The sequence below is a fragment of the Ascaphus truei genome, chromosome 4 (genome assembly GCF_040206685.1).
Source record: "Ascaphus truei isolate aAscTru1 chromosome 4, aAscTru1.hap1, whole genome shotgun sequence".
NCBI classification, from domain to species: domain Eukaryota; kingdom Metazoa; phylum Chordata; class Amphibia; order Anura; family Ascaphidae; genus Ascaphus; species Ascaphus truei.
Window position 1 is genome coordinate 335,687,943 of NC_134486.1, and position 27,975 is coordinate 335,715,917.

The following is a 27,975-nucleotide window of genomic DNA, read 5'->3' on the forward strand; positions in this document are numbered from 1 at the left end:
GTTAGGGACCCCTGATATGTGGTCTGCCTTGGCGTTGGCTCAGGGGCTTACAACAATTTTGGCCAAAAATGTCAAACTAAAAGACCATTTTACTTATTAGATATTTATACATATATATTTAGGCACTGTACCGTGTATGAGTCTCACTGGATGTGCTAAAAACTGAGCTTTGTCTGTGTTTTATGTTCTGTCTCTGGTTTTATGCACCCAAGTAGCAAGCCTATTTAAACTAGCTGAAGGCCTCAAAGTAGGAATGTTGTATTCATTGCCTATTCCCCTTTACTCCAGAATACAAATTAGTACTAAAAGCAAATATCTGCGTTTGCATGTACTAAAGAAATCATTAAGTAATTGAAAAAATAAAGTACAAAAATAGATTAAAGGCTTTTATTTTCCCAGTCCTTTAAATGAAATAAAGATAAGGTTGCAACGTACAGTGAAGTTTATAGGCTGTAGAAGGATGTTGAACAGAAGACTGAAAGTTGTACCAGGGTGATCAATTGTGACACCATAACATTTAAGTATCGTTAACCTCACGTGCTCACAAGGCACAAGTTCCTTACAGAACCAAAACTGAAGTGCATTGGGAGAATTGCTGTCCTGCTGGTGTTGATATCATGTGGTTTGACAAAGGTCAGTGTGTTTGACCGAAACATTGATCTATGGATTAAAATCTTTTCCTTTTGTATGAAGACCTCTGGAGTGCCGGTTCCTTCTTGTTTTAGGAGGATGTGTTCTGTATCATAGGCTAAAGCAGTAAAATCCAGGTCATTATTGAAAACCCTGCTCTGATTGGATAATGCCCGAAATTTTAGCAGCTTGCAATGTGTAATTTTCAATGTGTTTATTTCAGCCAATCAGCTTTCCGAACAGCTGAGACAGGGCAGGGAATTGGTCAGAATGAAGTAACAGCTCTGAGACAAGGCATTGGTCAGGCAGTTTCAGCCACGGGTTGACTCCTCCCCCTTCCGAGCAGACAGCTTTTCTGAGCAGAGTCAGCTGAATTGGGGGGAGAGAGGTCGGGAAAGTTTAGTAAGTGGCTGCGCGGTGTATAGAGCAGCTGCGCGTGGATATAGATATCTGCAGTGTTAGTGTATAGAGGTGGTTTCATGTATTTACCATTTTATTTTAATTAAAAAAATCTTTATAACTATACAAAAGTGTCCATTTATGAAAAAATTCTACATTTAGCTTATAATAGTAATAATCCTCTCAGAACAGGACATTACTGGCCAATAATGCCCTAGCTGGGTTAAAGTCCCTCGGCTTCGCCTCAGGCCTTCAACTCTTCCAGCAAGGGCATTATTATACAGTAACGCCCTGTTCTTCTGGGATTATTACTTAATTATAGGCTAAAGCTGTAAAATTCCAGGCATTACTGAAATCCCCAATTTGTTAAAATTCCAGCCATTATTCATTTAGTAATGCCTGAAATTTTTGCAGCTTGCAATGTTTTTATTTCCAGACAATCAGCTTTCAGAACAGCTCTGAGACAGGGCAGGGGATTGGTCAGGAAGAAGCAGCAGGCTGTGACTCCTCGCCCTCCCTCAGAGCTGACACTTAGGCTGAGTCCCCAATATTCACTGTGGCACGCACGCCCGGCGGGGCGGTGCGTGCACAGCGCTACACCGCGATCTGGGGGGAGAGAAGGTTTGCGACGGGAGGGGGCGTGGCCATGACATCCTGCGGCTGGTTCGCGCTTACTGGCTGAACCACCGGCGGGGGCGTGGCTACGCCCCCGTCGCAGATGTCGAGGTCAAATTCTCCTGCCTCCCTGAAAACCCCAGCGGTGCGCGACAAGGTAGGGACTGGGACCGGCCGGACTGGGGGGGGCTTGACAGCCCAGCGCATGCCGAGCCGTGCGCTGTGGCGGTGACCGCAGCCTTAGTTGAGTTAAGAGGGAGAGTGTGTAGCTACAGCGAGTGCACATGTGTAGTAGTGTTTATGCGTAGAGCTGTAGTGTGTAGTGCTGTTGTGTAGCAGCAGCGTTTGGATGTAGCTACTGAGTGTGCGGATATAGATAACTGCAGTGTAAGTTTATATAGAGGTGCTTTAATGTATTTACCATTTTATTTTAATTAAAAAAAAAATCTATATAATTATACAAAAAGTGTCTATTTATTAAATAAGCCTACATTTAACCTACAATAACAATAATCCCTGCAGAACAGGGCTTTACTGGCCAATAATGCACTGGCTGGGTTAAAGTCCCTAGGCTTCGCCTTGGGCCTTCAACTCTTCCAGCCAGGGCATTATTGGCCAGTAATGCCCTGTTCAGGGATTATTACTTAATTATAGGTCTCCCCAGCGGGTGATGATCGTTGTGCATTTGAGGCAATTACAGGATTTATATAAGGGCACTTCTTTCTTTCATTAATTTCTTACAACGCATGCTTGTTTTTCAGTTGAATACACTTGTTATGAGCTATAGCAGGGGTGCACAAGTGGGGAGATTTTTTTTGGGGGGGGGGGTGCACAGCGGTTAGCAGCCCGAGCTACCCCAAGGCATTTAAATTAAATGCCGGAGGCAATGCGAAGCCTCTAACTCGCATACCTTGATTCAGCCGGCCATGGCAAAGCAGCGGCAAATGGTATCGTATCTTGTGACCACGCTGTGTCATTTGGTGCCGGCACAAGATAAGAGGGGGTGCAATCACTAGGGGAGAGCAGACAGGGGGCACACTAAACATTTGTGCACCCCTGAACTATAGGGTTGGAGGTTCATATGCAAATACATACTGTACATGTGATTTGATCTTGTAACATTACCCAGTTCGCTCAAAACTAGGCAACATTTTATTTTGGGTCATGGTGCTTCATTAGAGATAATCCGTAAAGTGTTGTTATAAAGCCGTGAAAGCTTGAACACTTGTCACAACAAAATTGTGTTGCTTCAGAGATTAACCTGTTGTATGACAATGAACGTATTTTTATATTTGTGGAATACAAAAATAAACCCAGTGAAAGCAAATGCAGTTAACATGAACAGGCTACAATATGAATTAAGTGGCGATAATAGGCATCACACTACACCACTAATAAAAACACTGTCCAAACTCTGTCCAGCAAGAGATGTATTTTCCGTCTTTACAAGCTGGTGAACACTGGTAACTCATCTCCAACAGAACTAACACCACACATTCCCAAGACAGTATAAATATGGTTGAGCCAACATTAATACATAACCATTTTATCAATTACATAATAAAACAAATCAAGTATTCAAATATTAAGTTACACAGCTCAAAAGGCATACAAAATATTAGACAGGTCTGCCCTGGTGGTAGCAGAATCTCAGGAAGGGAAATCACCAAGCAATTGTCAGTGAACAATGCTTTAAAAAAGGTACAGTAAAAGAAAATACAATTTCAAAAATGTTATAAGAATTTAGCTACATTAAAGCATTTACATTTTAAAAATACTTATGAAAGAAAAGAACATTGTATACTTCCTGCACAAGACAAAGGCAACATTTTACTAGAAATAAGAAAGAAAACCCGCCCTATACACTATATCAGATCCTCCATATCAAGGTGCACCAAGAGGTGCAGACATTAATTCAAACAGTAAGGCTTTGTCTGGAGACTAAGATGTGGTGTGCTTCTATACAATGCAAAATGTTGACAATGTTTTACCAGAATGGATATGGTCTTAACCCTCACAGTGGCCAACAATGCATTAAAAAGTATGTGAACTTTTCAGCACAAGTGAAGCAGAAAACAAATGTTGCTGCAATACATTGCAAAATTGTGCAAACCTGGATTCTACTGCGACTGTGGGAGATGTAAACATACAGCGAGCAGCCAGCTGATCTCAAACCAATCCTCCATTTTGAAATTGTGGGAAAGGATCAAAATTCATTGTTTCTAGTTCTGATGTCAGAAATATTATTATTCACGTTAAAAACAAACAAAACAAAAAAACTAAAAGCATTGTGCTGGGTATTTTGGCATTAGATTCTCTAGTTACATCAGCTGATACACTTTTATTAGGAAGTAGAGATGACAAACATCATTACTGCATGATTAGCCTCTAAATTATGAAGGGACATTTAAAAGACAATGAATAAGCAAAAAAATTGAAGCTTAATTACATGAATATTAATGTATTCAACGACAGCAGTTTACTGCCAGGGCTTTGACCTACATGTTTATACGATTCACTTGACCTATTAAACAATAATGTTAGAATTTAAGTCAGCCCAAATCTAGTTTCTTCTTTTCTGCAGTGAAAGCAGTGTATATTGCATCCAGCTTTTATTGAATGCAACAGTTGTTTCGGTGACCGTTGGAATCTTTAAAACGTAAACGCATCTTAGGACGATATTTCTCCAGGTACAGCAGCTGCTTGCTGTTCAAGGCTCCACGGCGCTTCCTGTTAAAGACAGATGCAAACAGATTGGTTTTATGCAAAGCCAAGTTAGCTTAGGATAATTCTTGCAATACATTGTAATAAATCATATCTGCTGTGATTTCTTCTGGTCAACAAACAAGAAGGCAGCCATTCTCTTCCCCCACCCCCCCCCCCCCCAAAAGTAAAATGGTTGTGGGTCCAAAACCTGTAATGGAATGCACCAACAGAATCCTGATTTGTAGGTTTGCTGTATAGTGTCACTAGCCGAGAGTCCCGGCGTTGCCCGGGAGTACAATTTCACGCTCCCCCCTCCCCCCCTACAGTGACACACACACCACCCACACACCACCCACACTGTTTCTCCCCCCTCCCCCCCCCCCCACACACAAAGCCCCCTCCCCTGTTACAGGACCACAAAGCCCCCTCCCCTGTATTCTTCCGAAGGTACGGACCACAAAGCCCCCTCCCCTCTTCCAGGACTCACAGCACTGCTCTTCTCTCCCGCGCTCCTCCGATTGTCGCGCGCCTAGCCCTTCTCTGCTCTCCCTCCTCCCGTCCGGGGAGCGCTGCGCATGCGCCCCCACTGCACCTGTGAGCTCGCGGTGTTGGTCAGAGGCGCACGCGGTCACGGTGTGAGGAGTGTGCGCGTGTGTCTCTTCTCCCTGCCTGACTCCTCCCTGCCTGGCCCGCAGGCCAATGAGCTGTCCAGCAGACACACACAAACATTATTTAAGACTTATATAGATTGCAATCTTTGTTTATGTAAACAAATGATTAACTAGTGTGAAGCTTTTGTTCCTGAAACTGCTTAGGCTTTGTAAATATTAAGCATTTATCTTTACAATCAATTATGCATGGTAAACTTTGGCATCTGGTTTTGAGGGTATTTCACCAGAGACCAGAGGGGGCATACACCATTTGCACATGAGAATTGTTCGTGATACTGAGGATGTATGGGGAATTAGAGGGAGTCTGTCTGAAGTCAAAAATGAAGCAAACATTGCTTGTATTTTTTTGAACACAAATTATCCAGAGTGGCTGTCAATTACATCAAGATAAAGGGTAAGGAAGTGCCTGTATGGAGCACAAGTGAGCCCAGTTACCGCAACAGACAACGCTGGCACTTTGCCCAGTGTTCAGGAGGATGTTCCTTAACAGACCACCTCGGAATGTGCAAGGGAATCCCCCTCACCAGTGTGCAGGTGATTTGAACATCCACAAATGACCATATTTAAGCTGGTGAAAACTCATGCCATTTGTGGCAAAATGCCAATTTGAGCACTCTTGGTGGTAAAAAGCTGCATAAATGTCTAACAGCAAAATATTTACACATTTCCAGTGATCACATTATCAAAATGCTTTTAGAAAAAAAAAAAAAAAACGCCCAAGGTCACAGAAACTACTAAATAGTAGTTATAGACCTAGTGCCTAGGCTTTATATATGCTAAACACATTTACCTACCTTATTTGAGCATTGATACGCTGCTGACCATTTTAGTGACTGATATATAGTTAGATCAGTTTAAACCCATCATGTGTAATACTTACTGCCTTATGAACTGCACCGCATCTTCATATTTCATTCCACATTCAATGAGTGCAAGAGCAACCAGCACTGGAGCTCTGGAATTAAAGTGTTAAACGTTACATATTTCCAGCCATGTAAAGAAACTTTAAGAAGCAAAACAAAACCTTGACAATTGAGCCACAGTAACTCATTTTAGGATACATTTCCCATTTAACTTTTTAAGGCCAGGACTAACAGTTGCATACAATTCCTACAATGATCCATTACAAGCTTGTTAAATTTGCATAGCATGGAGTGCCATAAAAACAATTAATTCAATAGGCATCAAAATCTAAAGGAAGCAAAGCTTCCAGTTAAGTATTTTCGAAAGGCCCCTCTAAAAAGCTGCTTTGGCTTTACTGGTGTTAAATTGCATGTGTGCAGGGTTGTATTAATTTACTAACAACCTTATTTCATATATACATTGAACTATTTAAGGTGTGCTTGGGATTACAGAATCAAGTGTGTTACGAGCTTATACCAAAAAAATGCATTGTATTTACCTGGCCACCATGTTGGTTTTATTTACATGGAATAAAAATATATTCTGAAGATCTATTTGGAGTAATGTTTAATATGTCCTTATGAATGCCAACAAAATGCTTTCCACCATCAGTTGCGGAAATAATCAGTTTACATAAATGCAAAACAATTGTGCATATGCAGTATACGACTTCGTATTGAAGAACAAATAGATAATCTATGCAATCTAACGAGGATTTATGTAATTTAAAATCTAGCAAGTCTTAAAAGATAGATATTTCTTTTCAGGTACCCTGAAGGAGATAACTTGGCAATATCGCTTAACCCATGCCAGAGATGAACAGATTTATGGAAACCCACGCATGGCTCATGCCAAATAAATTAAATGTTTAATCAGGCACAGAAGAAGCTAGACTTGTTTTGCTACAAGGTTTACAATATTAAGGTAAGCTTTCAAACAGTTTAAAATGGCCAACGTTAATAGGGTAAAACTAGCATTAAAAAAATAAAATCGGACAATTGGTAATTATTCAATATATTCTTGGCAATTTACATTTGGCCAAAATGTAGGGCACCAACTTTAACTCTGTTATCTATACATCAGGTCAAGGCTTTATAAATTACTTGACTGAAGCGGAGTCAACTGAAAATATTGATGTAAGTTGAGTAAATCAACCTACCTTCCGAGGCCAGCAACACAGTGAACAGCAATACAGCAACCAGGCTCTTCACGGAATTTAGTTTTCAGAAGATTTAACCAGTCATCCACAATCTGGTTGGATGGTGGGGCACCATCATCAAATGGCCAGTCCTACAAAAACCAGTGTTACGTTTGAACTTTAAATGTTTATTTACACACTAGTCTGGGAAACACCAGCATTGATATCTGGAGGTACTGTTAGATGGAGACGTGGCCTCTGTTGATTTAGTGGGGGCTCCTAGACCCAATGCGCTATACCCATTGGGGGGTCAATATGGGAGTTATGTAATAAACAATTTATACAAAAAAATGTGCTGTGTACAGTTCATTTTAATTTCCCCCTAATTTTTATGAAGAGAAACTTCAGTGCTCAAGGGGATCCACGTTATATATTCGTTTCTACCAATGTTTGAAGTCACTATTCTTTGACTGAACAGTTATTTCTCCTTGCGAACTAGACTTTGTATAGCTATGAAAAGAAAATGTTGCAATTTCAGCAGGAGTAATGATGCAAATACCTATGGCTGTGGAATGACAACTTGTACCCAATGTGTTTAAATATGGCAATGTCAAGAAACCCAACAATGTACGCATGAGAATTGGAAAAAAACTATAACAAGGTGTCATTACATTTAGCAAAATCCTCACTTACCAAGACATGAATGCCTTCTTTTTCCACTAGAGCAGCATCATACGTAGCTTCACACACCCTCACTACTGTGGAAACTCCATACTTTTTTAGTTCCTACAGAAAAAGGAATGTACATGACCTGTATCACATACATAAAACCGCTTAAATTGTAAAAACATTTCACAAGGAAAAAACCTGCATCTTGGATGTTGCCACAGGACAAAGTATATCCATCGAAAAGAGGTTGTTGCATACAAAGCGGTGCATTTATTATACAAGACCCCAAAACCCAGACAGAAGAGACTCATTAACCGAAGCATGCCAGAGTCACTTTCTTTTCCTGTAAGTTTCCATGTCAGCATATATGCAATGGGAAGACTGCCCTTACCCACATGGTAAGGACTGTCTGGAAATTTCCTGGTATTCAGTATAACTGTACAGTCCCTCCCTCCCACGCATTAAAAAAAAAGAAGATAGTTAATAAATTGCCTGCAACTACATCTAAAAAGAAAACCCAAATGGCGATATATGTGCTACCACAGAAGACTAAAAAAAAAAAACCACAGTAAGGATGTGCCATTTCCAGGGAAGTTCTCCAATAGCAGCATACATGCTATTGTACCCAACATCACACTAATGGTGGGGCTAGAGCGCTAACAGAACCTTCCAAGGACATCCATCCTAGTGTTTAAAGTAGAGGTTTTCAAGGAAACCATATAGCAGCTCTGCAGATCTCAAAAGGAAACCTGCTCTTTCATCTGTCATGTAATGGCATTGGAAAACCGCTGGTGGATTTTCCCAAGCCACTTGATATGCCAAAGAGGAGCCACTGCTTCATATCCACAGTTTCTAGAGGTCTAAATTTCTTGGTCCAATTTAAGAAATAGAAAGCTCTTACTACATCCAGCTTGTGCAAGTACTGTTCCTGACAAGTCAACCTGGGAGAGACATGATCTGTTTGTGAAATGCCGATACTTCAAACTGCAAGTATGCCAAAATGGTCTCAGACTTGCCTAGTCTTGATTGAAAGTGAAATGTGGTTCTTTACATGAGGTATGCAGCTCCAAGACTTTTAGCTGAAGTAACCACCACTGTTAACTATAGAACTATACTGTGGGGCAGCGCAAACTGATGAGTTTAAGCACTTCAAGGACCAAAGACCTTTCTCCTGGCTTGCTCCGAAGTCACATAATTTGTCATTGGTTTTAAAAAGTGCATCACCTGTAGATTATTAAACCAAAAAAAAACAAACAAATATATATATATTTTTCTTTTAGATATTGTATTAAATATAAAATCCAAACATGTATACAATAGCCTGTAGATAATCGTTCCCAGCCATGAGCAGGGCTGGCACATTTGCCAGAGAAGATGTGTGTCTTAGACGGCTTTTCGGTAACCATGAGACCAGGTTTTAAAAATGGCAAAGCCTTTTTGGATGGTGGAGCACATAGAATTAACTGCCAATGCAAGAGTCTAAATTCTTGGACAAAATCTGGACAGTTGCGCATTGAATGAAGCCACCATACAAAGTCTTGGTTGGTGACCAGCAGCACAGTGCTTTAGTGGATAATAGAGTATCCTTCAATATGAGGATCTTTCATGCAAATATTCTCCAAAGAGTTTTACCCTTAAGGGGCAATGCACACCCCCCTAAGTAGACCAAGCATCGGCTTCCCAGTAAACGCAGGGTTTCTTGATCCTACAGATTGCATCCATGGATTTATGGCTGCATCGCATAAGAAATCCACTGCTAAACTTTAGCAAAAACTTTTATTGCCCATCTTCAACTTCCTGCCAAGTGAGTCTTCAGTGAAATATGATTTGAGTGTTTAATATTCACAGAAGCTACTGTAGGTTTGAATGCAGCAGTACGATGTTACAAACAAACTCTACAATGCAGTTTCTATTTTCTGCGATGATATTCTTCCTACAAGGAATTCTACCTTCTTACTTTGTAGCTACTGTTCTCACGCTCCAGAATCAATTTTTTTTACTCTATTCAAAAGAAATTGGGTGCAAATTCTTTGCAGTCTTCTGAACATGTGACACAAATAGGCACAAGTGATTCAAGTAATAGCTCCCCACAACCCTTGCATAAGTAAGTAATCCCTACGCTTCCGTACACAGCCTTAATGTTTAACCCTCATTGTTACACTAAAAATAACATTGTTTATGAGCCCTTGTCACTGCACCCTCCCCCATAATTAGGTCATTTTAACCTGTTGCAAACTCTTTGATAAGAGGGGGGGGGGCTATATCTTAATATTTGCGATTATCCTCAAAATACAATGCTTCTAAAACACAAAGGATGGTTGAGTATCCCCCTTCTATATCACAAAGATTAATGAGGTGGGGAAAGGACACCACCTCGTCACAAGACTGTCAAAATCAAGAACGAAGGCAACACCTCCAATATTCATTTTTATGGTTACCATGCCACATCTCTAGAATATATATATTGCCTGTTATTATTTGCACCCTATGTCCTAAGGAGATCACAGGCAGTCAATACACACCTTGCATGTTCATGTAATCTAATGGTTTATGTGGTCATCCAGTGTTCTTTATAATTAGGGATTCCAGTGTTTCCATAAATAAATAAATAAATATAATGCTCCAGGAAACAGCTATGAAATAAAATTAGCAGAAATTCAGAAATTGTTACAACTTAATCTGTAAATTGCAGAGAAAGAGTACGCTAGCAAACATTGGCAGAACTTCTAGACTGGCTTTGACCGTACCTCTATAAATTTGTTTAAGGTTGCATTGGTCGGGTTGTGCGTGATCAGGAATCTCATGTTTTTGTAAGTTATCTCCACTGGAGCTGGGCGGTTCATTCGGGCCATTTTGAATTTAGTAAAACGTGCAAGATAAAAAAAAAGAAAATATTAAACTGTAGTCAACTTCACTATACTCCACGTAAAATTCTCAGTGCTTGATCGGATGGAAGCAATGGAAGCTAAATGAACCTCCTTATGAGAAGCAGCAAACCTTCAATCCAGTAGTACTGAGGCAAAAGAAATGCAGTGCACTGAGGTTTACCCCATCCAGATTTCAGACCCTTAAACAAAGTGCTCTGCCAAATTCAATCCAACACTTGTCCAGGTTGACTGCTCTTAGGGGGGTTTCTTGGTGGAGTAGTAATGAATTTCTTCTACAGTTCACTTGTCTGCACAGAGGTCATGCTGGGCCTGGCAGTAGTCTCCACTGCCCTTCAGAAACTCCATAAATGTGTGACCAAGAACACCACAGAACTGCTGTGAAAAAAAAAATTAAAAAAAAATTATTATTATTTCATACCAACTTGCATCCCAATTGCTGCGACCAAAAAGCATTACTTGTAGACATACAAAAACTCTGTTGCGGAATTGCTGTGTAAAATAAAGACTCACTTTATATACTTAGAGTATTACTAACATACATTGTTTTGTTTTCTACAGTATTGGAATGGGAGGGTCCTCCAGACCTGAACTGCACTATGTTCAGCTTTAGGTACCTCAGTTCCAAACATTTTACTGGTGTTACTGCCTGTTTAAAGGGGGATTTACATTAACATCTAATAGGAAGTCACAACTGATATTGCAGCTTCCTATTAGCCTGAAATTTGGTAGACTTCTCTTCCCAACAGATTTAAATCTAGTAACATCACCAGAACCTGGGGATTCTGTGAGTGGAAGGGGGGGGGGGGGTGGGGTGGGAGACTAGTTCAAGGGGCCATCAGAGTCAGACTAGAACTGGTCGATTTGAAAGAGGCCATGTTTTATCCCAGACTGTAGGCATACCAGAAGAAACCAAGGTAGGCGACTCACCCAGGGACTACACCCGTAATGTAGGAAACTGAACATTACTATAACTCCCATGTTAAGCCTAAGCAGGCTATGGCAGTACATAAACTATTGCATGCTAGCTAGAAGTGAGGAAACCGGCAACTAGTAATCCACATGCTGAATTGTGTCCTAGTGTGGCATTAAACTGTAACACCTTTTGAGTGCTGGAGGGGCCAGGGCCAGAGTGCCACAGCCCCTCCGATCACGATCACTTATCTGAAGCGATCGCTCAGTCACTGGTGAAAGAATGGGAGGTGCATCAGCTCAGATTGTGTCCCACACATGTGATCTCCCATTTAAAAAAAAAGTACATATACATTTAGGGACATAGCTTTTACTTCATGGGACACCCCAGGTGCAAGAACCAATAACGTAGCTACGTCCACGGGTACTGAAATGTTCAAACTTTAAAACAGGTGCTTTATTCTCGTCTGCATCTTGTACAATGAAAAAGATGACCTTTAGAAAAAAACTGGCCATTGTTCAACATACGAGAAAGGACAAAAGCTTTTAAAATTGGAACTTTATATTCTAAACGTTTGAAAGTATTTAAACCACGGGAATGTCAAATGCAGCAAAAACCTGGAACAGATTTTCTAGATTAATAAATGTGCCCAGATACATGACTGCAAGTAAGCAAAAACAATATAATTTGTTTGCTGTCCCAAGAAGAAATTGAAAAACACTTATCCACATTGTTCCCTTAGCAGGACTGGAACAAAGATTACTACGACTTAGACCAGCGGTGCGCGGGATTTTTCTGAGGGGGGCACGGGTGGTTGCAGAGGAATCGCAGGATTAAGCTGGCTTCTGCTCACGTCACCATGACAACGCAGCGTCAAATGACACCGCGGGGTCATGACGTCACCCGCGTCGTCATTTGACGCCAGGACAAGACACGAGGGGGGTGCAGCATCATGTGACCACGTTGCTGAAGAGCTGGCTCCGAGCAGGTAAGAAGCTACAGACGCCTCTGCAACCGCCGTGGCTTCCTTCCCAGTTTGCACACCCCTGGGTTAGACGCTTAACAGTATTAAAGCAGATGTTTCAAAAACATTCCATACTATGAACCGAATATCATAAGAATGTGAGAATGGATATTGCATATATATCCATGTGTACAGCCACCCCCTGGCTATCTTTTTAACAATGGGTTCAAGACACTTTACCCCACTGATGTCGTATTTCCAAAGATATCTGCAGCCAATTGCTTCCCCCATCCAAAATGGAAGCCAATAGATGTACTCACAACTAGATAGTACATACTATATTACACAGGATTGCACTGTGTTGCTTTTCTACCCGCATGTGGTTCCAGGGAGTTGCGTGCCCATTCTTGGCTTCAACTAAAATTTAAACAAAAAAAACCTTTAAATGGCTATCCAATAGGATGCCAAAACAGATTGGGCAGATTTGTATTGACCAGAGATTTGGCAGGGACCCCAGAGTTCACAGGAAATATCAAGCTCTGGCGGCATTAATCTTTTGAGTTCCAGGTGATCCGGTTCTAGACTCCACAAGAACACAATGCCACCCCCCTATAAAAATGTGCAAATACATTAGGACGTAGCTGCCATGTCACAGAGTTTCCAAGTGTTAACTGATCAGTGTGAAGACTGATTCTGATGTATTTTGTCTGTATTTAGGGGAGATCAGTTTTGCCAAGATTCCAAATGCAAAATTCAGTCACGAACTGCAGACAGACAACCAACTATTCCAACTAGGGGAGAGAAAGAAAAAAAAACCGCCACAACTTAATTTCACTGCAAACCCACTATAAAAGATGGTTCAAGGCAGTTCTGCAGGAAACTGGTCTAATTCTCAAACTTCTTCTGGGTCCTGAGCTACACATTCACCGACACCCACCCCCATCTTGTAGATTAGCACCACCCACTGGTTAAATAGACCAGCAGTGCGAAAAGTGGGGGCGTGAGAATTTCCAGGGGGGGGGGGGGGGGAGGGGGGTGGCTACAGAGGTCCCGTGCTCTCCAAGGCACTTAAATTAAGTGCAGGGGGGGGGGGGGGAGGGGGAAGACCGTGTGAGGCCAATGCAGCTTCTCTTACCGGATATTCAGCAACCTTGCATATACTGATCTGTGTGGTTGATTTCAAGTGCTGGTTATTGGACGTGTGCAGTTGGATCCAGAAGCAGTTAAACAAGGTATAGTATATTGAAGTACAGTTTATGGGTAATACATAAACTTCATAGTGCTAGAATGAGTAGGATTAAAAAAAATTAATTAATTATATATATATATATATATATATATATATATATATATATATATATATATAGTTGCCAAGTGCTACGTTTGCAGGAATCTCAGGAGCAGAAATCAAATGGGGGAAAAAATAAATAAAAAAAGTTTGTGGAACCCCTGCTTCCCACTTGAGGGGGGAAACAAACTGTGCCTTAATGTTTGTCAGTCTACTACTCTACACTTCGTCCACCAAGGGTTGGGCAATACGCTATTATTGTAATACCGCGTTAATCGACATTAACGTGATACTTGCCATGGTTTATTACTGCAGTATTTCTATCTGATGGCTGCTATGGTCAGAGGTGCTAGTCTCCTCATGCTGCAGCTTCTAAATACCCTCACCATCCATTCAGGATTGGAGCATCCAAAGAGGAGAAACTCCATAACAGAGACCCTCACATCCTGCAACTTCAAGGAAACCTCCTGGTAATCTCGTCAATGTTTGTTAACCCCTCGAAGCAGCCCCCCCCCTAATTTTGTACAGACAGGAGAGGAATGGGGGCTAATGATCTGCATTGAGGTTTTTTTATAGTTCATTTATTATAAAATACTTTTAAGTAAACTAGGTTTCAGCCATAAAACTGAAAATGTATTTGTTTTTATTTCACAAGAGTGAAATACATTTTTAGAATTATATTTCACATCTAATCCCTTTTCCAACTCAATTATTTTTTTCCCCATTTCCTATTGGGTATTATTTATGTTTAACTAGATTTATCGCAGGAAGTTTTATCATCACCCCTCAACCCCAAGTCCACCCATTACTATTAAGGCCAATAAAGATTATAAATAAATAATAATTTAAAAAAAAGTATATAGTGGGGTTTATCTGTGCAAAAAAACAACAAATAGAAGGCACATCTAATGACAAATGCTATCAAATTTAATGTTTCACATAAGTATGGGTCACTCAGGTCAATTTTGGCCAAACATCTTAAGCCTGTAACTAGATCAGGTACCCTTCAGCAGGTGCTTATGCTACCAATTCTTTACTGTGTCCTTTGTATTTCCTCCACTGCATAGTGAAAAGCAAAACATGCTTTGTCAACAGCTTGGATGCCTGACATGTATGCAGTGTATTCTAGCAGGCAGAAATAAATGTATTGTTAAATTGGTCAAATATATATTATGAAACTTGGTGTTTGTATAATAATAATAATAATAAATAAAAAAAAAACACACACCACAGCTTCTTAATGAGGTTTCCAGATTATGCTTTTTAGAATGCCCAGTGCTCATATGTAAAATTATAACAAATTAGACTTTAATATCCAAAATGAATGTACGATATATGCAGAAATTAAGTCTCTAAAGAATGACAATTTTAGCATGTGCTTTTATTGTTTTCTTAACTATTTTTCCCCTTGCTCGTTCATACAACATTAAAAAGCACCTGGCCCTGCTCACTTCCCTCAGAAAGAAATAAGTAATATGGTAACACACCCATTCATGAATTACTCCAAAGGTTTCATAGTGACGAGCCCTTGCCAATCAGGCAGCTAGGTACATGCAGAGCAGTAAAGGGCAGGTTGCACATGAGCCATTGTGCTTGGAGACCTTAAAAATGTGAAGCACACAGACACTCCATGTTGGTCTGCATCATGTTTCTTTGATAGAGGTGTCATTTCCCAACAGATAATTCAAGTTGAGAGATAGACATATAAACCCTTCAAGGATTGCAAAGCCTTTAGTAATTCAGCACAACATTAGTCCATGAGTACTTATGGGATTATATACTGAATCTTTAGTGTGGCATATGTCAGAAAGTATTCTGAAATTCTTTATGGTGGTTCAGTGAGATTGTCATGGTTTTAAAGTGAATATTTACATTGGTTTGAAATTAGATGCCATATACATATAACAAGCAGGAGGCGGCTTAAATGCTTTCTTAGATCTTGTTAATGGCACCTTGTATTGATATAGACCAAGTTTGACAGTTTAGCAACAAGCTTATGTGCAATTTTGAAGCTTCAGATTTAAGTTCTACAAAGCATGAGCTGCAGCTTTTGCTCAACAATTTATAGTTCTTAAAAAGTGTTAATGTAATCCCCTTAACAGTTTAGCATTGACTATAAATGGGGTTGAGAAAAAACAACTTCAAAATTGCTCATCAGTAATACATTTGTTATTGCTTTGTTCATTTCTATGCATGTTTATAAAACAGTCTTATATCAATGCGCCTTTAACAAGCGATAGTCAACATGAGGCATACATATGCTTCTAATTTCCAATCATTGTAAATATCCACTTTAAAAAACCATAACCATATATTACCGAGCCCCCCAAAAGAATTTGAGAACATTTTCTGGAACATGCAAACATTAAAACACCACATTTGACAACTGCATTTAAAAAAAAATATGATTTGCTTTGAATCCAATCATATTCTTATTTGCCAGCTATTGAACTAGATCTAACACTTCTAATGAAAGTTACATATTTGTTTGGCCTCTATTTAACATGCTTTGGAGCAGTCTGCACCGTGCAGGAAAATATTTGTCCCATTTATTTGAAACTATAGTTAAATGTCCACAGGAACAATTTAGCTATAGGGTCATAACAGTGGACATGGCCTGGAATCACCTGCAAATCTGGAACCTTCGTTATTTCTGTACCTTTTTGGTTGTACCAACACAAAGAAGGTACAGAAATAACAAAGGAGAATCCTTTTGAAAGCGTGCACTGCAGGAAAGGAAACAACAAAAACCCTAAATGTATAACATGTCCATTTAGACCAGTAGGGGGTCAAAAACCTCATTGATATCTGGTTGACATCTGGTTGACCAGACTGATGTGACCTCTACAGAGTGAATCCAAAAACCTGGTCTATAGGTGTCAAGCTGTGTGCTTTGGCGTAGATACTTTTATAAATATGGTATCTATAAAAATATGAATTTAAATATTTTCATTTGCAAGTAAATAGCACGTAAATGATAAAAATAAATTGTGGGACGCTGGAACAATATAATCACAGCGATTATTTAAACCCAAATAAAGTTTGCAAGTTTGCCTTGAGGCCAATACTGAAAAATATGTAGCCAACTAAAGTTTTGCTGCTACTTGTATATCAATAGTATCACTTTCTCCCCAGCTGTTTATACGGATGTAGCCATATAGTGTTGTGCTACTAACAACTGTAAACTGAGGTAAACTGAGCATATATACATTTAGGATCCAGATGCACGAGCCAATAGTTATATTTAGAGGATTTCAAAATAGTCAGGCTCAATGAATTGGTGGTTGTGTTGTATCTATAGAATTGCAAAGGCAGATTTGCAACCCGATTGTGCCTGTATTTGAAATGACCCCTTTGGTATAGTGTAGTTTTCCATTTCTTTACAGGTTTCAGAACGCTGCGGTCTAGAAAGGAGGTATGCCTAGTTATTGGTTAGTCTGTGATTTCTCCCTTTCAGCCTGGCCAACAGAAAGAAAGTGCTTCCACACGGCTGTTCTATGAGCATTGATTCTCTCCTTTTCTGGCTCTGCTGACTGTAAAGCTCCCCCTGGGGACTTCAATGTAAAAAAAAAGTGAGAATGTAGCCTGTAGAAATGAATTGCGCACTTTACTATAACAATGCTGATGTACCCACTGTTATAGTAGCCTGTTAAAGCCAAGTCTTATGAATAACCTGCATATAAGAGGGAGACCATGTCCTGCAGGAACACTGAAATAATCTGATAATGGACCCTTGTGATGTGCCCTACAACTGTTTCGCCGTCTCAAGGATTGTCTTTGTTCATCATACCTTCCAAGGAAGCATTTATCCTTGGGTAGCAACCTTTCAGTTCAGAGCGAGTGTTCATTATTTACTGTCTCATTTTCGGTTGTTCAGTTGTATGTGCATTTAAAATGGACCATACATGTGACATTTGTCATGTCAACTCTGCAGAGATTATGTATATCAAGGCATTCTGACAAATCAATTAGACCATGGTGGAAATGTTAAGGAATACCAGTTCAGATTCAGTGTAGGACATTTTCCTTCCATTTCAAGCTGCAGTTCAGTCTTTTTTTTAATTTTTTTTTTACATTTATTTTTTTACTTCAATAGTTTAATGTGTGCAATCTCTAATTAGCTAAAGAACTGTATAGCTGCAGGTCAATTCGTTTTCCATGTATTGATAGGTCGAAATTTGGTGACATATTAAAAGCTGGGATTTGTTTATAATCTGCTTGACTGGCAGTGGAAGCTCATGAATATTCATGAGCATTCCTGCACTGACAAGTGCTAGAGGGAGGGCAGTGCTGACAAAGGGGTGTGCCAGAGCTTGTGACAGGACATGAAGGGGCAGTGCCTTAGCAAATGGCTGTTAAAATAGAATACAAGAAAATTGGTCTTTCAAAGTTCTTTTTTTAAAAACAGAAAATGCTAAAAGTATTTTTTCTTACTACAGAACTGATTTATTAAAAAAAACACACATACAGGATATTGACTGAACTGCAGCTTTCATCAAGGAATGAATGCAGTCCAGAGGGTCAGGTGATCAGCAGCCAATAGCAACAGAAACTAATTACAATTAAACTAAAACTAATTTACAGCTCTGTCTGAAGCAGACAAAATCACATTTACCATAAACAGTGCTGTTCATATATTGGCAGTTTCACAAGTTCACAGAAATGACATGGAAAACAGACAATATCTTGGAGGATAAGAACATACAAGAATCAAATGATGGAGTATGGAATTAAGAAGTTTAAAAACAAAAACAATGAATCATCCACAAAATATAAAAATGGCCACTTGTCATCTCTAAATTGGATTAGACATACAGTGCAACTTCAGACCTGCGAGTAGGAATTTACATTGTAATCTGCATTCACCTGCTTATTCCCTAAAAATAGAGATTCCCCTGGTCATAATTGTCCGTTTCTACTTCTATGCCTTTGGACATGAATGTGGACCCAGAAGTCTTTCTACAGCTACTTTGACATTTGTAAACATAACTTCCTTCACAAACTTCCTTTAGTAGCATTTAAACATGGCAGTGGATATTCAGAGTTGAGTGCAAATAGCCGCATGGCTATTCACAGTTGAGTGCAAATAGCCGCACGGCTATTCGCACTCAGTAGAAAATAAAATGGAAAAAAAATAAACATCTCAGCCAGGAATCGAACCCTGGTCCACTATGCTAATGGCCTGAAGCATAACCACTGAGCTATAAGACTTTCTGATGTTTTTCTAGTGAATAAAGGCATAGAAACCTACGGACATTACGGTGTTCATAACAGCTCGGCTATTCGCACTCAGTTAAGTTGAGTGCAAATAGCCGTGCGGCTATTCGCACTCAGTAGAAAATAAAATGGAAAAAAATAAACACTCCCGTATTGACATTTTATACCCCCTGCATCTGTTATCAGCGCGGCTTTAGGCTGAGTCCCCAGTCAGCACTGTGGCACGCGCGCGGCGCATGCACAGGCCTAGACCGCGATCTGCGGTCTGAGGGGAGAGATAACGTTTGCGATGGGAGGGGGCGTGGCGGTAGGTTTGCGGGGGCGTGGCCATGACGTCCCACAGCTGGTTCGCCCTCATTGGCTGGACCGCCGGCGGGGGCGTGGCCACGCCTCCGTCGCAAATGCCAATCACAAACTCCCCTTCCTGCCTGGGGAAAGGTGCGCGACTCGGTAGGGACTGGGACGGAAGGAACTGGGTGGGCGGGGCTTGATCGCACAGGCGTGCACTGTAGTAGTTACTTGGACCGCAGCCTTAGGAGCAGCTTACGCATGCGTGCAGAGGCGTGTGTAAATGCAGGCGACAGGCAAGTTTAAATATACGCGCTGAGGGGAGCGGAGGAGCGGTCACGTGACAGCAAACATCCAATGGGGATGAGAGACTAGACCCGCCTCAACTCCGCCCCACCCCCAAAGCGCGCTCACTGCCTCACCTGTCAGGCCACAAAAAAGCACCAGCTTCTGGAGGCGAGGCAGAGCTGGAGCGCGGCCCGAGGCACCATGCCCGAGTCCTTAGGCCTCGGGCATGGTCATTGCTTAGGCGCGCTGCTGCTCGGCACTGAGCCCCTGCAGCCGCAATATATAAGGCCAGGGAAAGCAACGCCTCAGCGTGCCTCCGCATGGCTTCAGTCTCTATGGACTAAGCCTTAGGCTGCGGCCTGAGAGGGAGCGTGGCGTGCTGGCACACGAGCGCTGCCCCCTTGCTCGGCCGTGCAATTTGTGGCTAGGTGCACGCTCATCTGGGGGCGCGGCCACAACGGCACTGAGCTTACGTGACGCGCTTGGAGGCGGCAAATTCAATTTTGCTTGCTCTGCAAGCATCTCAAGCCCCGATGCTCACCCTGGCCAGACACATAAGGCCTTGGCCAGGGTTCCTGCTGGCGTGCGGAGGCACGCTGAGGCTCAGGGAAAGCGGGTGCTTTCCCTGGCCTTAGACAACGCGCCATCTTAATCAGGGCCGCCAACAGCGGGGGAGAAAGGGTACTGGCGTCCCTGGCCCCGTGTGTCAGGGGGACCCGGCCGCCCGGCCCCCCCGCCTGTTAATTAAAAAAAATAAGAAATCGCTGCAAAAAAAATCGCGGTGTCTCCCTGTGGTAGCGCCGGAAGTAGTCTGGGTTAAGCTTCCGGCACGCCGGCGTCAGAGGGAGCCATGTTTCGCGTGGGAGCTGCATCGCGAGACAGGTGCTTCATGGCCGATGTCAACTGCTGTGACCCCCCCCCCCCCCCCCATCGGGCCAGCATCGGCCCCACCCCCACAGCACACTGGTGCGCGCGTGAGCAGTGGCATGATGCCTGCAGCGAGGCTGGCGGCAACTGCTGTGACCAACCTCCGGGCCCCCCGCTGCACCGCCACCCCCCCCCCTCTTCACTGCCCCCCCCCCCCCATGACAGGGCCGTCCCGCCACACACCGCAGCCGCTAGACAACCCACGCAGCCGCGGGAAACCCCCGTACTGCCGCCCCCCGCAGCATTGTTCCCCCACCCGCAAGCACCCTCACGCCGCGCCCCCCCCCTGCTGGTAAGTCTGATTTTTGGGTGTGGCTGGGATGTTTATTTTTTTCCATTTTATTTTCTACTGAGTGCGAATAGCCGTGCGGCTATTTGCACTCAACTGTGAATATCCACTGCCTTTAAACATTTCATCCAAAAGACCCAAATGTGTCTTAAAGCTTGCTTATATGCCTCAAGAATAAGTTATTTAATGACAGATTTATTAAAGTGTCCAAAAACCACATTTGAGAACAATGGTTGTATCATGTGGATTGACATTATGAACCTGCAAGAGCCTCAATACATTTAACAAAGAACTACAGTTGATTCTTAAAAGGAAAGGCAAATGCTAACTCAACCATAAGATTCTCACATTCCTTGAGTAAGAAACGTAAATAGTAGAAATGTTAAATCGCTAATAAAATTAGGAAAGTTAGAAATGCAGATAGCAGTTATAATTGTTCTTGCGTTCCATGATGCAGTGTTTAGATAGCTGAGGCCTCTAGAATAAGTGAGCATTTAGCCAGTTTCAATACATTAAACATGCTATTAATACATGCATTGTGGGAAACGGTTATTTGATTATATGTTGTATACGAATTCTACACAACACCTATAGAGCCAAGCAACACTCATGCAGCACCAGCACCACCAGCACCACCACCACCACCACCACCACCACCACCACTCTAGAACACTATCACTTATACATGTTTTATTGTTCAACTCTCGCCCTTTACTCTTATCCCAACTTCATTGTCAGTACCTAGCCCTCACCCACTTCAACACCAAGTACTGCCATGCCACAGCTACTATTTATATACTTCACCGCTTTAAAAATACACACTTCTCTACAATCCTCATTTCTCTAACCCCATTCATACATCTATCTTCAAGTCACATTAACTCCTTTCCTATCTGCACCCTCTGGCACCCATCAGCAATACACCCAGCGCTAAAAACATAACCCATAGAAATCTTTTCCATGATACTCCTCGATCTGGTCCCAGTTTCATTTCTACATACTATCCTCGTGGTGTAAACCCCTTTTAACCTCATACCCATTCCCTCTTTCTCCTGTGCCCTCTGGAATGCACTCCCTTTCATACAAAGTTCATGTCTGTAAATTACTTTCTCACTCCTTTTTGCTATAACAGACTTGGCTCACTCAGTTTGACTACCCTCTTAGGCCTCGCCCCCATTGCTCACAGGCCTGAACAAGGTACGGCCCTTTATGGGGCTGGCACCAGTCAGTGCATGTGCGCACAAAGCGTGATCACCTTTCCCAAAGACAAGTGTCTTGGCGGTTCAGCCAATGAGGACGAACCAGCGGTGTGACGTCATCGTCACGCAACGCCTCCCAACTGAGTGATCTGAAGCCCTTCAGATCGCTCATGTGAAGGGCACAAGCGTAGTCGAGCTTACTGGGGCTGTAGCCTTATGTTGGCCTCTTTCGCCGAACCCCTCCTATACCTCCCTCTTTCACTTCCTTTGAGGTTCACACTGTCCAGTTGTGTCCTCTCCCTCCAGGTGGTGATCACCCACCTCTACTCATCCCCCTTCGACACCTGGCTCTCTCCAACTACCCTCATTTTTAGGGACCTCACTGCCATATTAATTATGCCCTTCTCCCTTGGGCTTCCAGCTTGCTCTTTAACCTATTTTGGCCTTCACCAATGGACTGAACCAACAAGGATGGGCACTACCTGGACCTAATGTACACTTTCTCCTTTCATGTTCTCCCCTTCACCTCCAGTTTCTGCAGAGACTCGTGTTCCATTAATCTACCGGCTCAACTTCACCGCTACAGACGCGACACCCTGCTCATGAACAACTTAGCCCTATCCTCTGCTTGATCTACATGCCCCTCTTTCTGCCCATCACCCTTCTAACCAGACACGCTGGCTAACAACCGTCAAAGGCTAATGGTCTGCTCCTGTGCTTCTGAACGTGTCGGGAGGAAATCTCATACTCACAGACATCCTTCACTACAAACGTGCTATCCTGTTTGAACTCTGCCCTTTCCCAGACCAAACAAACCTACTTTTCTTCACTAATGAACAGTCACAAATCTAACCCATGCTGCCTCTGTCTTAGATGGTCACCTGTTTTTCTTCCTCCATTTAGCCATGGGACTTTGATGACCATTTCAAGACAAAAATTAAAATGTGATTCCATCCACCAAGACACCCCCACTGCATGTTCATATTCTACACCTTAACTCAACCCACCTTCCTTGAATCTTCTGTCAGAGGACGGACGTATTGCTACGGACCTCTTCTCCCTCTACCACTTGACCTCCATTACCTCCCATGTCCTCAAACCTCTTGCTTCTACACAATTTTTCAGTCTGGTACATTTCCCACCTCAAAGCATGCAACGCTTCATCAAATCCCCCCAAAAACATAATGTACAGGGCTTAGCAACTGTTATACCTTTTCTCGAGAAAGAAAAAAAAACAAAAAAAAAAAAAACACTGCAAGCTTGACCTTACTTGTCTCTCCAATTATCATCGTGTCTCCCTCCTGCCTCTAAACTTCTTGAACGCCTTGTATTTGCTTGCCTACTCCCCTTTCTTACCTCCTATTCCTAGATGCTCTACAATCTGGCTTCAACATTGCTCACTCCACAGAAACAGTCCTCACTGAAGTAACCAATGGCCTCCATGCTGCCAAAAGGTCATTATACTGCTCATATTACTTAACCTCTGCCATCTGACACCGTGGACCATCCTCTATCTGTAAACAGATATCTAAACGAGATCTCCTCTTACCTCTCCCATCAGACTTGCAGTTTCTCGTTTGCCAACTAGTTCAAATAGCACCTCTATGCTGATGACAAACTTATGTCAACCCCCAACATCTGTTGTATAGACCTAAATCTCTGAATGTCTATCCTCTATAGCATCCTGGAGGCCCTCTACTGACTCAAAACCTGTCAGAGCTCTTCGTACATGTGCTCAAACCTGACCCTACTGCATTACTGTTGCTAGAACCATCATACACCCAGTAACATAAGCATGCTATTTAGGCCTCATTTGACTTTTCACTCATTTCACAAGGTTGCAAATTTCATATAGAGCTTGAAAATTGCAGTAGCGTGAGCAGTATGCAGCACATACAAATATTTACCGAGTCTCTGCCCAGATGAGTGTACAATGTATGATTTTGGTGCCTGAGGCACACTGAGATAAAGTGACTTTCAAGGTCAAAAAGTAGCCGACACAAGGAATTGAACCAGGATCCCCTGATCACACGGTTTACATAGTCCATGTTTCATCACGGAACCTCCCCTTCCTCTGTTGCTCAACAGCCAAAACAAACCAAGGCCCTCAGTCTCCCGTCTTTGCTATTGTGTTCTACTGTCCTGCTTCTCACCCGTCTTCCCTACAATCTATCCTAAACACCACTGCTAGAATTACTTTACTCTCTCCTAAATCTGTCTCAGCATCTCATGCTGAAATCCCTTTACTGGCTTCCTAGTAAATCCTGTATTACTTTACAATAAAGTCTCCTCTTTAAAGGTTATATACTCATCTGCCCCTCATCTCAGCACAAATTTAGCTACACATCTGCCCCTTTGCCTTCTGCTCAAAGATATAATCTGTCTACCAGATTTACATCTACGGCTGCACTTATCGTACCGGCGATGCGATGTCACGGCAAAACAAATGTATTGCCGCTGTCGCGTTCGCTTATAGAAGTGGTGCGACGGCTTGGTCGGGATCACAGGAAGTCAATTTGATTTTTCCAGCGATCGCAGCGCGACGTCAGCACTATAAGCTCTTTTGGGGCAGGGACGCATTTTCCTATTACCTTTGTCTGAAAGCCCTTATTCCCATTATGTGTTATATCACGTCATGTGTATTACAGCAATGAAGCGCTGTGTACATGGATGGTGCCGTCTAGATAAAGATATACATACAAGTAAGCCAACAAGCGAGTACTGCTATTAAAAACACACAGGCCAGCAAAGCATACAAGACATACAAGTTGCTAAAGTTCACAAAAGAAAAAAAATCCATCATTAGTCAAATGTCCTTTCTGAAAAGAAAATTAACTCCCATTGTGAAAACATGGTTCACATATCAGAATTGACTCAAAGGCAAAACTGGGCAACAACTTCATGGGCAAGAATTTTACTACATTAACTGACCATTAAACAGCCATCCATGTGATAAATAAATATAATAAAACCCACCCCACACAAATGATTAGCTCTCCCGTGATTGATCAGCAAAGATTCTGCTTCCTAGGGTTTACTAAATTGCTGCCTTTCAGTTTCAAGCAAACATTCAGTAAGTAACTACAATGTATTGTTATATTACCAAGATAAAAGGATCCATTGTTACAGTTTGTCAATATTTCCAGCAGTTTCTGCTGCAAACAGATTGCCAATAAGACGCTCAGTATATCAACGCATTAAAAATTATATCGATAGATAATATTCGATAGATGGATGATAGATATATAAAATAAAAAACAGGACATGGTTGTGCTCGTATATGAATCAGTCCTGTGCAATTTTCTGAAGTAATGATTCAACATTCACCTTTGGTTTTGAAAGAATTTGAGCCTGTTGTCTGAACTTTTTTGCATACCAAATAAATGAGGTTCATTCTACCAGTGCTCATCCCCAGGATAGGAAACATCAGCTAGTGACACAATCAAAATTACTGACGGTTTGCTGAGCGAGTCACTGACCCCTGCAGACCACTTAGACGCATTGACCAAGATCCTGCAGACAAGACCCAACTTGTCTGCATACTTCTCTATTCACTGCTGTGTCACACTTTACTCTCCATTTTGTTCAATGATGAAACTTAACACCAAATGACAGAAATTGGAAGAACGCACACAGGGGAAACAGATTAATTGAGAATGAATGGGATTTATGCAGCACACAGATTGAAGACAGAAGCAAATTAGGTGCAAATCCAAATCTGTTACATGGCTCACAAGTATCGATTGAGTTAACTTGAAAGTTGTCTCCAAACAGGCACTAGCTTAGGGCTGTTATATACAGGATGTGACCGTGCGTTCCTATGCGAACGCGCGTGCACGTGCTGCATGCTTTTCCTGTATATAGTGCCGGGAGCTGCAGGTAATGTATTTATGTGTGTATGTATGCATGAGTATATGTGTGTGCATGGGTTGTGTGAGTGAATGTAAGTCCTAGATACATTTTTTTAAAGAAAAAAAAACTTTAATAAATATATATATTTTTTTAACTTCTGCAAACACACGCAGCGGCGCGAAAAGATGAATTTCTTCATCTTCGCCACTGTCTGTCGGCTCCCCTCTACCTGCCGTGCGCGCGGCCCTTCCATAGAAAGGCTGACTGACGTCAGCCAACTAAAAATCCGTGCACGCGCCCGGCACTATATAACGGGCCTTAGATTCTCACTTATTGGGAAAGTGGTGTAAAAGGCCATTACCAAAATCTACTGGCAGGAGAAGAGAAATTCATGTGAAAGTACCAGCAATATAAGGAAGGTGAAAAACCCCAAATGCAAACAGCATGCCACCTGAGCCCAATCTTTAAAAGATTGCTGGAGAGGGTTCAACATGACCACACAGCTAGAATGTATACAGTGTCTTTATTTATATAGCGCTTCACAGTAGTAAAACTCTTGACAATATAAACAAATACAAACAGAACATGGTATTAAGTGCCTCAGACATAAATTAACATTTAGGAAGAGTCCTTGCTCCGAAGAGCTTATAATCTAATTGGTAGGTAGGAAGAACGTAGAGACAGTAGGAGGGCATTCTGGTAAGTGCGTCTGCAAGGGGCCAAGCTTTTTCAGGTGTATAGTATTAGCCACTCATACGCTTCGTTAAGCAGGTGTGTTTTAAAGGTGAATAGAGAGGGTGCTAGTCTGGTATTGAGGGGGAGGGCATTCCAGGAGGTGTGGAAGATGATTTAACCATGTTTATTTCAGCTCTAAAGGAACCCCTGGTTCTCAGATGCACCAAATAATGAAGGTACCCATATGTATTGTCCCCTACACAGTAAACAAATTGAGGTTTAAATATTCCACAGGCCAATACAAAGACAACTGATGCCTATTGGGTCTGAACACTAGAGGAACATCTCCATTAAGTACCAGCGTCACCTATAGTAAGCAACTCTGGGGCATTGCAGGTAGTTGAGTGCACGGGTAAGTATAGTTTGTTTACCTAAGCGCCGATCGCAGGTGAGCGAGCGTGTGCCCACGCACACCTCGTGAGCGGGGAATTACATATATCTATATATATATGTCCCCGCCGAGGGAAGAAAGAGGAGAGATATACAAGCTTGCAAACCTTCGTTTATTTTTCCAGATATAGCAGTTGTAAGACAAGCTCTCCCTCTCCACACACAATAATGGGTTACAGTGGGAGTCTATTCAATTGCGAGATATATATATATATATATATATATATATATATATATATATATAGATAGACGTATGTATGTATGTATATATATACACACACACACACACACACACCCCACCCCCCACCCCCAACGTGCTGTCAGACATTTAGATCACAGTACAATATAGCCACCGTACCCATCATAGTCTACAGCAGTACAGCATAAATATGTATGTTGCATCCAAGTGATAACCCACCAGCGCCATAGCAGTCTGCAAAGCGATATTTTCACCCACGGCGTATTTTACCCCGTGGACGCGCGGAAAACGGATTATACCTCAGAGAGAACATGCAGCAGCACACTGCCGGTTATACAGACGTGCGAGAGGACACAGGTGGGAGACCTCCAGCGCAGCGCTCGGTACTTACAGGGCTATGCTTACTCATTGAAGATTGTATCTTAATCATACAGCCGGTCCCCAGGAAGAAACGGTAGAGCGGCGGTGATAGCGCATACAGCAGGCGGCTGTCTCCCGTGTGCAGGGCGCGGTGCTGCAGGGTTTGGCGATGCGCCGGACGTGGCCCCAGCCTCTTCTCTCGGGCTTCTCCTCCGTAACCAGCCAACAGCATGAGGGACGCGGCTCACGCACAGCACGGAAACGTCACAAAGGCACCTTTATATACCGGGCGTGACGTCGGACGCCACCCGGCCAATCGCTGAGCAGCAGAGTCCCTCTACGGGGCAGTAAAAGGAGGCGTGATCCGCCAACGTCACGCCGCCGCCAGCCAGTGCGAACCGGTTGAGGAATCAAAGATCCGATGTCGTGTATGTGTGCGCGTGTTTGAGA

The 27,975-nt window shown here is 42.3% G+C and overlaps 1 protein-coding gene and 1 long non-coding RNA gene across 3 annotated transcripts in view; one reads left to right on the forward strand and one right to left on the reverse strand.

The window, feature by feature from the left end:
* The window catches only part of LOC142493676 (uncharacterized), a 58,935-nt gene extending 51,470 nt beyond the window's left edge, over nt 1–7,465 (forward strand). Inside the window, exons 3-4 of the long non-coding RNA XR_012801176.1 lie at nt 6,692–6,848; nt 7,008–7,465. This is a non-coding gene — a long non-coding RNA (uncharacterized LOC142493676). The remainder of the gene's footprint in view (nt 1–6,691; nt 6,849–7,007) is intronic.
* Nucleotides 374–27,974, reverse strand: PTP4A1 (protein tyrosine phosphatase 4A1). Of its 2 annotated transcripts, none has more exons than XM_075598106.1 (5): nt 27,557–27,974; nt 7,756–7,848; nt 7,084–7,214; nt 5,902–5,976; nt 374–4,374 (listed from the first exon to the last, which is right to left on the reverse strand). In XM_075598106.1, the coding sequence occupies exons 1-5, from the start codon at nt 27,755–27,757 to the stop codon at nt 4,257–4,259; spliced, it is 618 nt and encodes a 205-aa protein (XP_075454221.1). In that variant the 5' UTR covers nt 27,758–27,974; the 3' UTR covers nt 374–4,256. The 2 variants fall into 2 exon arrangements, with proteins under 2 accessions (XP_075454221.1, XP_075454220.1); XM_075598105.1 differs by lacking the exon at nt 27,557–27,974 and adding an exon at nt 10,479–10,903.
* Nucleotide 27,975: the final 1 nt, after the last annotated feature.

Excerpts from the sequence above, each read along its gene's own strand:
- PTP4A1 (XM_075598106.1), bottom strand. The coding sequence starts at position 27,757 with ATGCTGTTGGCTGGTTACGGAGGAGAAGCCCGAGAGAAGAGGCTGGGG. Across the intron at positions 7,849-27,556 it reads CAATGAGTAAGCATAGCCCT|GAACTAAAAAAGTATGGAGT; the intron begins GTAAGTACCGAG and ends CTTTTTCTGTAG. Across the intron at positions 5,977-7,083 it reads TGTGTTGCTGGCCTCGGAAG|AGCTCCAGTGCTGGTTGCTC; the intron begins GTAGGTTGATTT and ends CTTTAATTCCAG.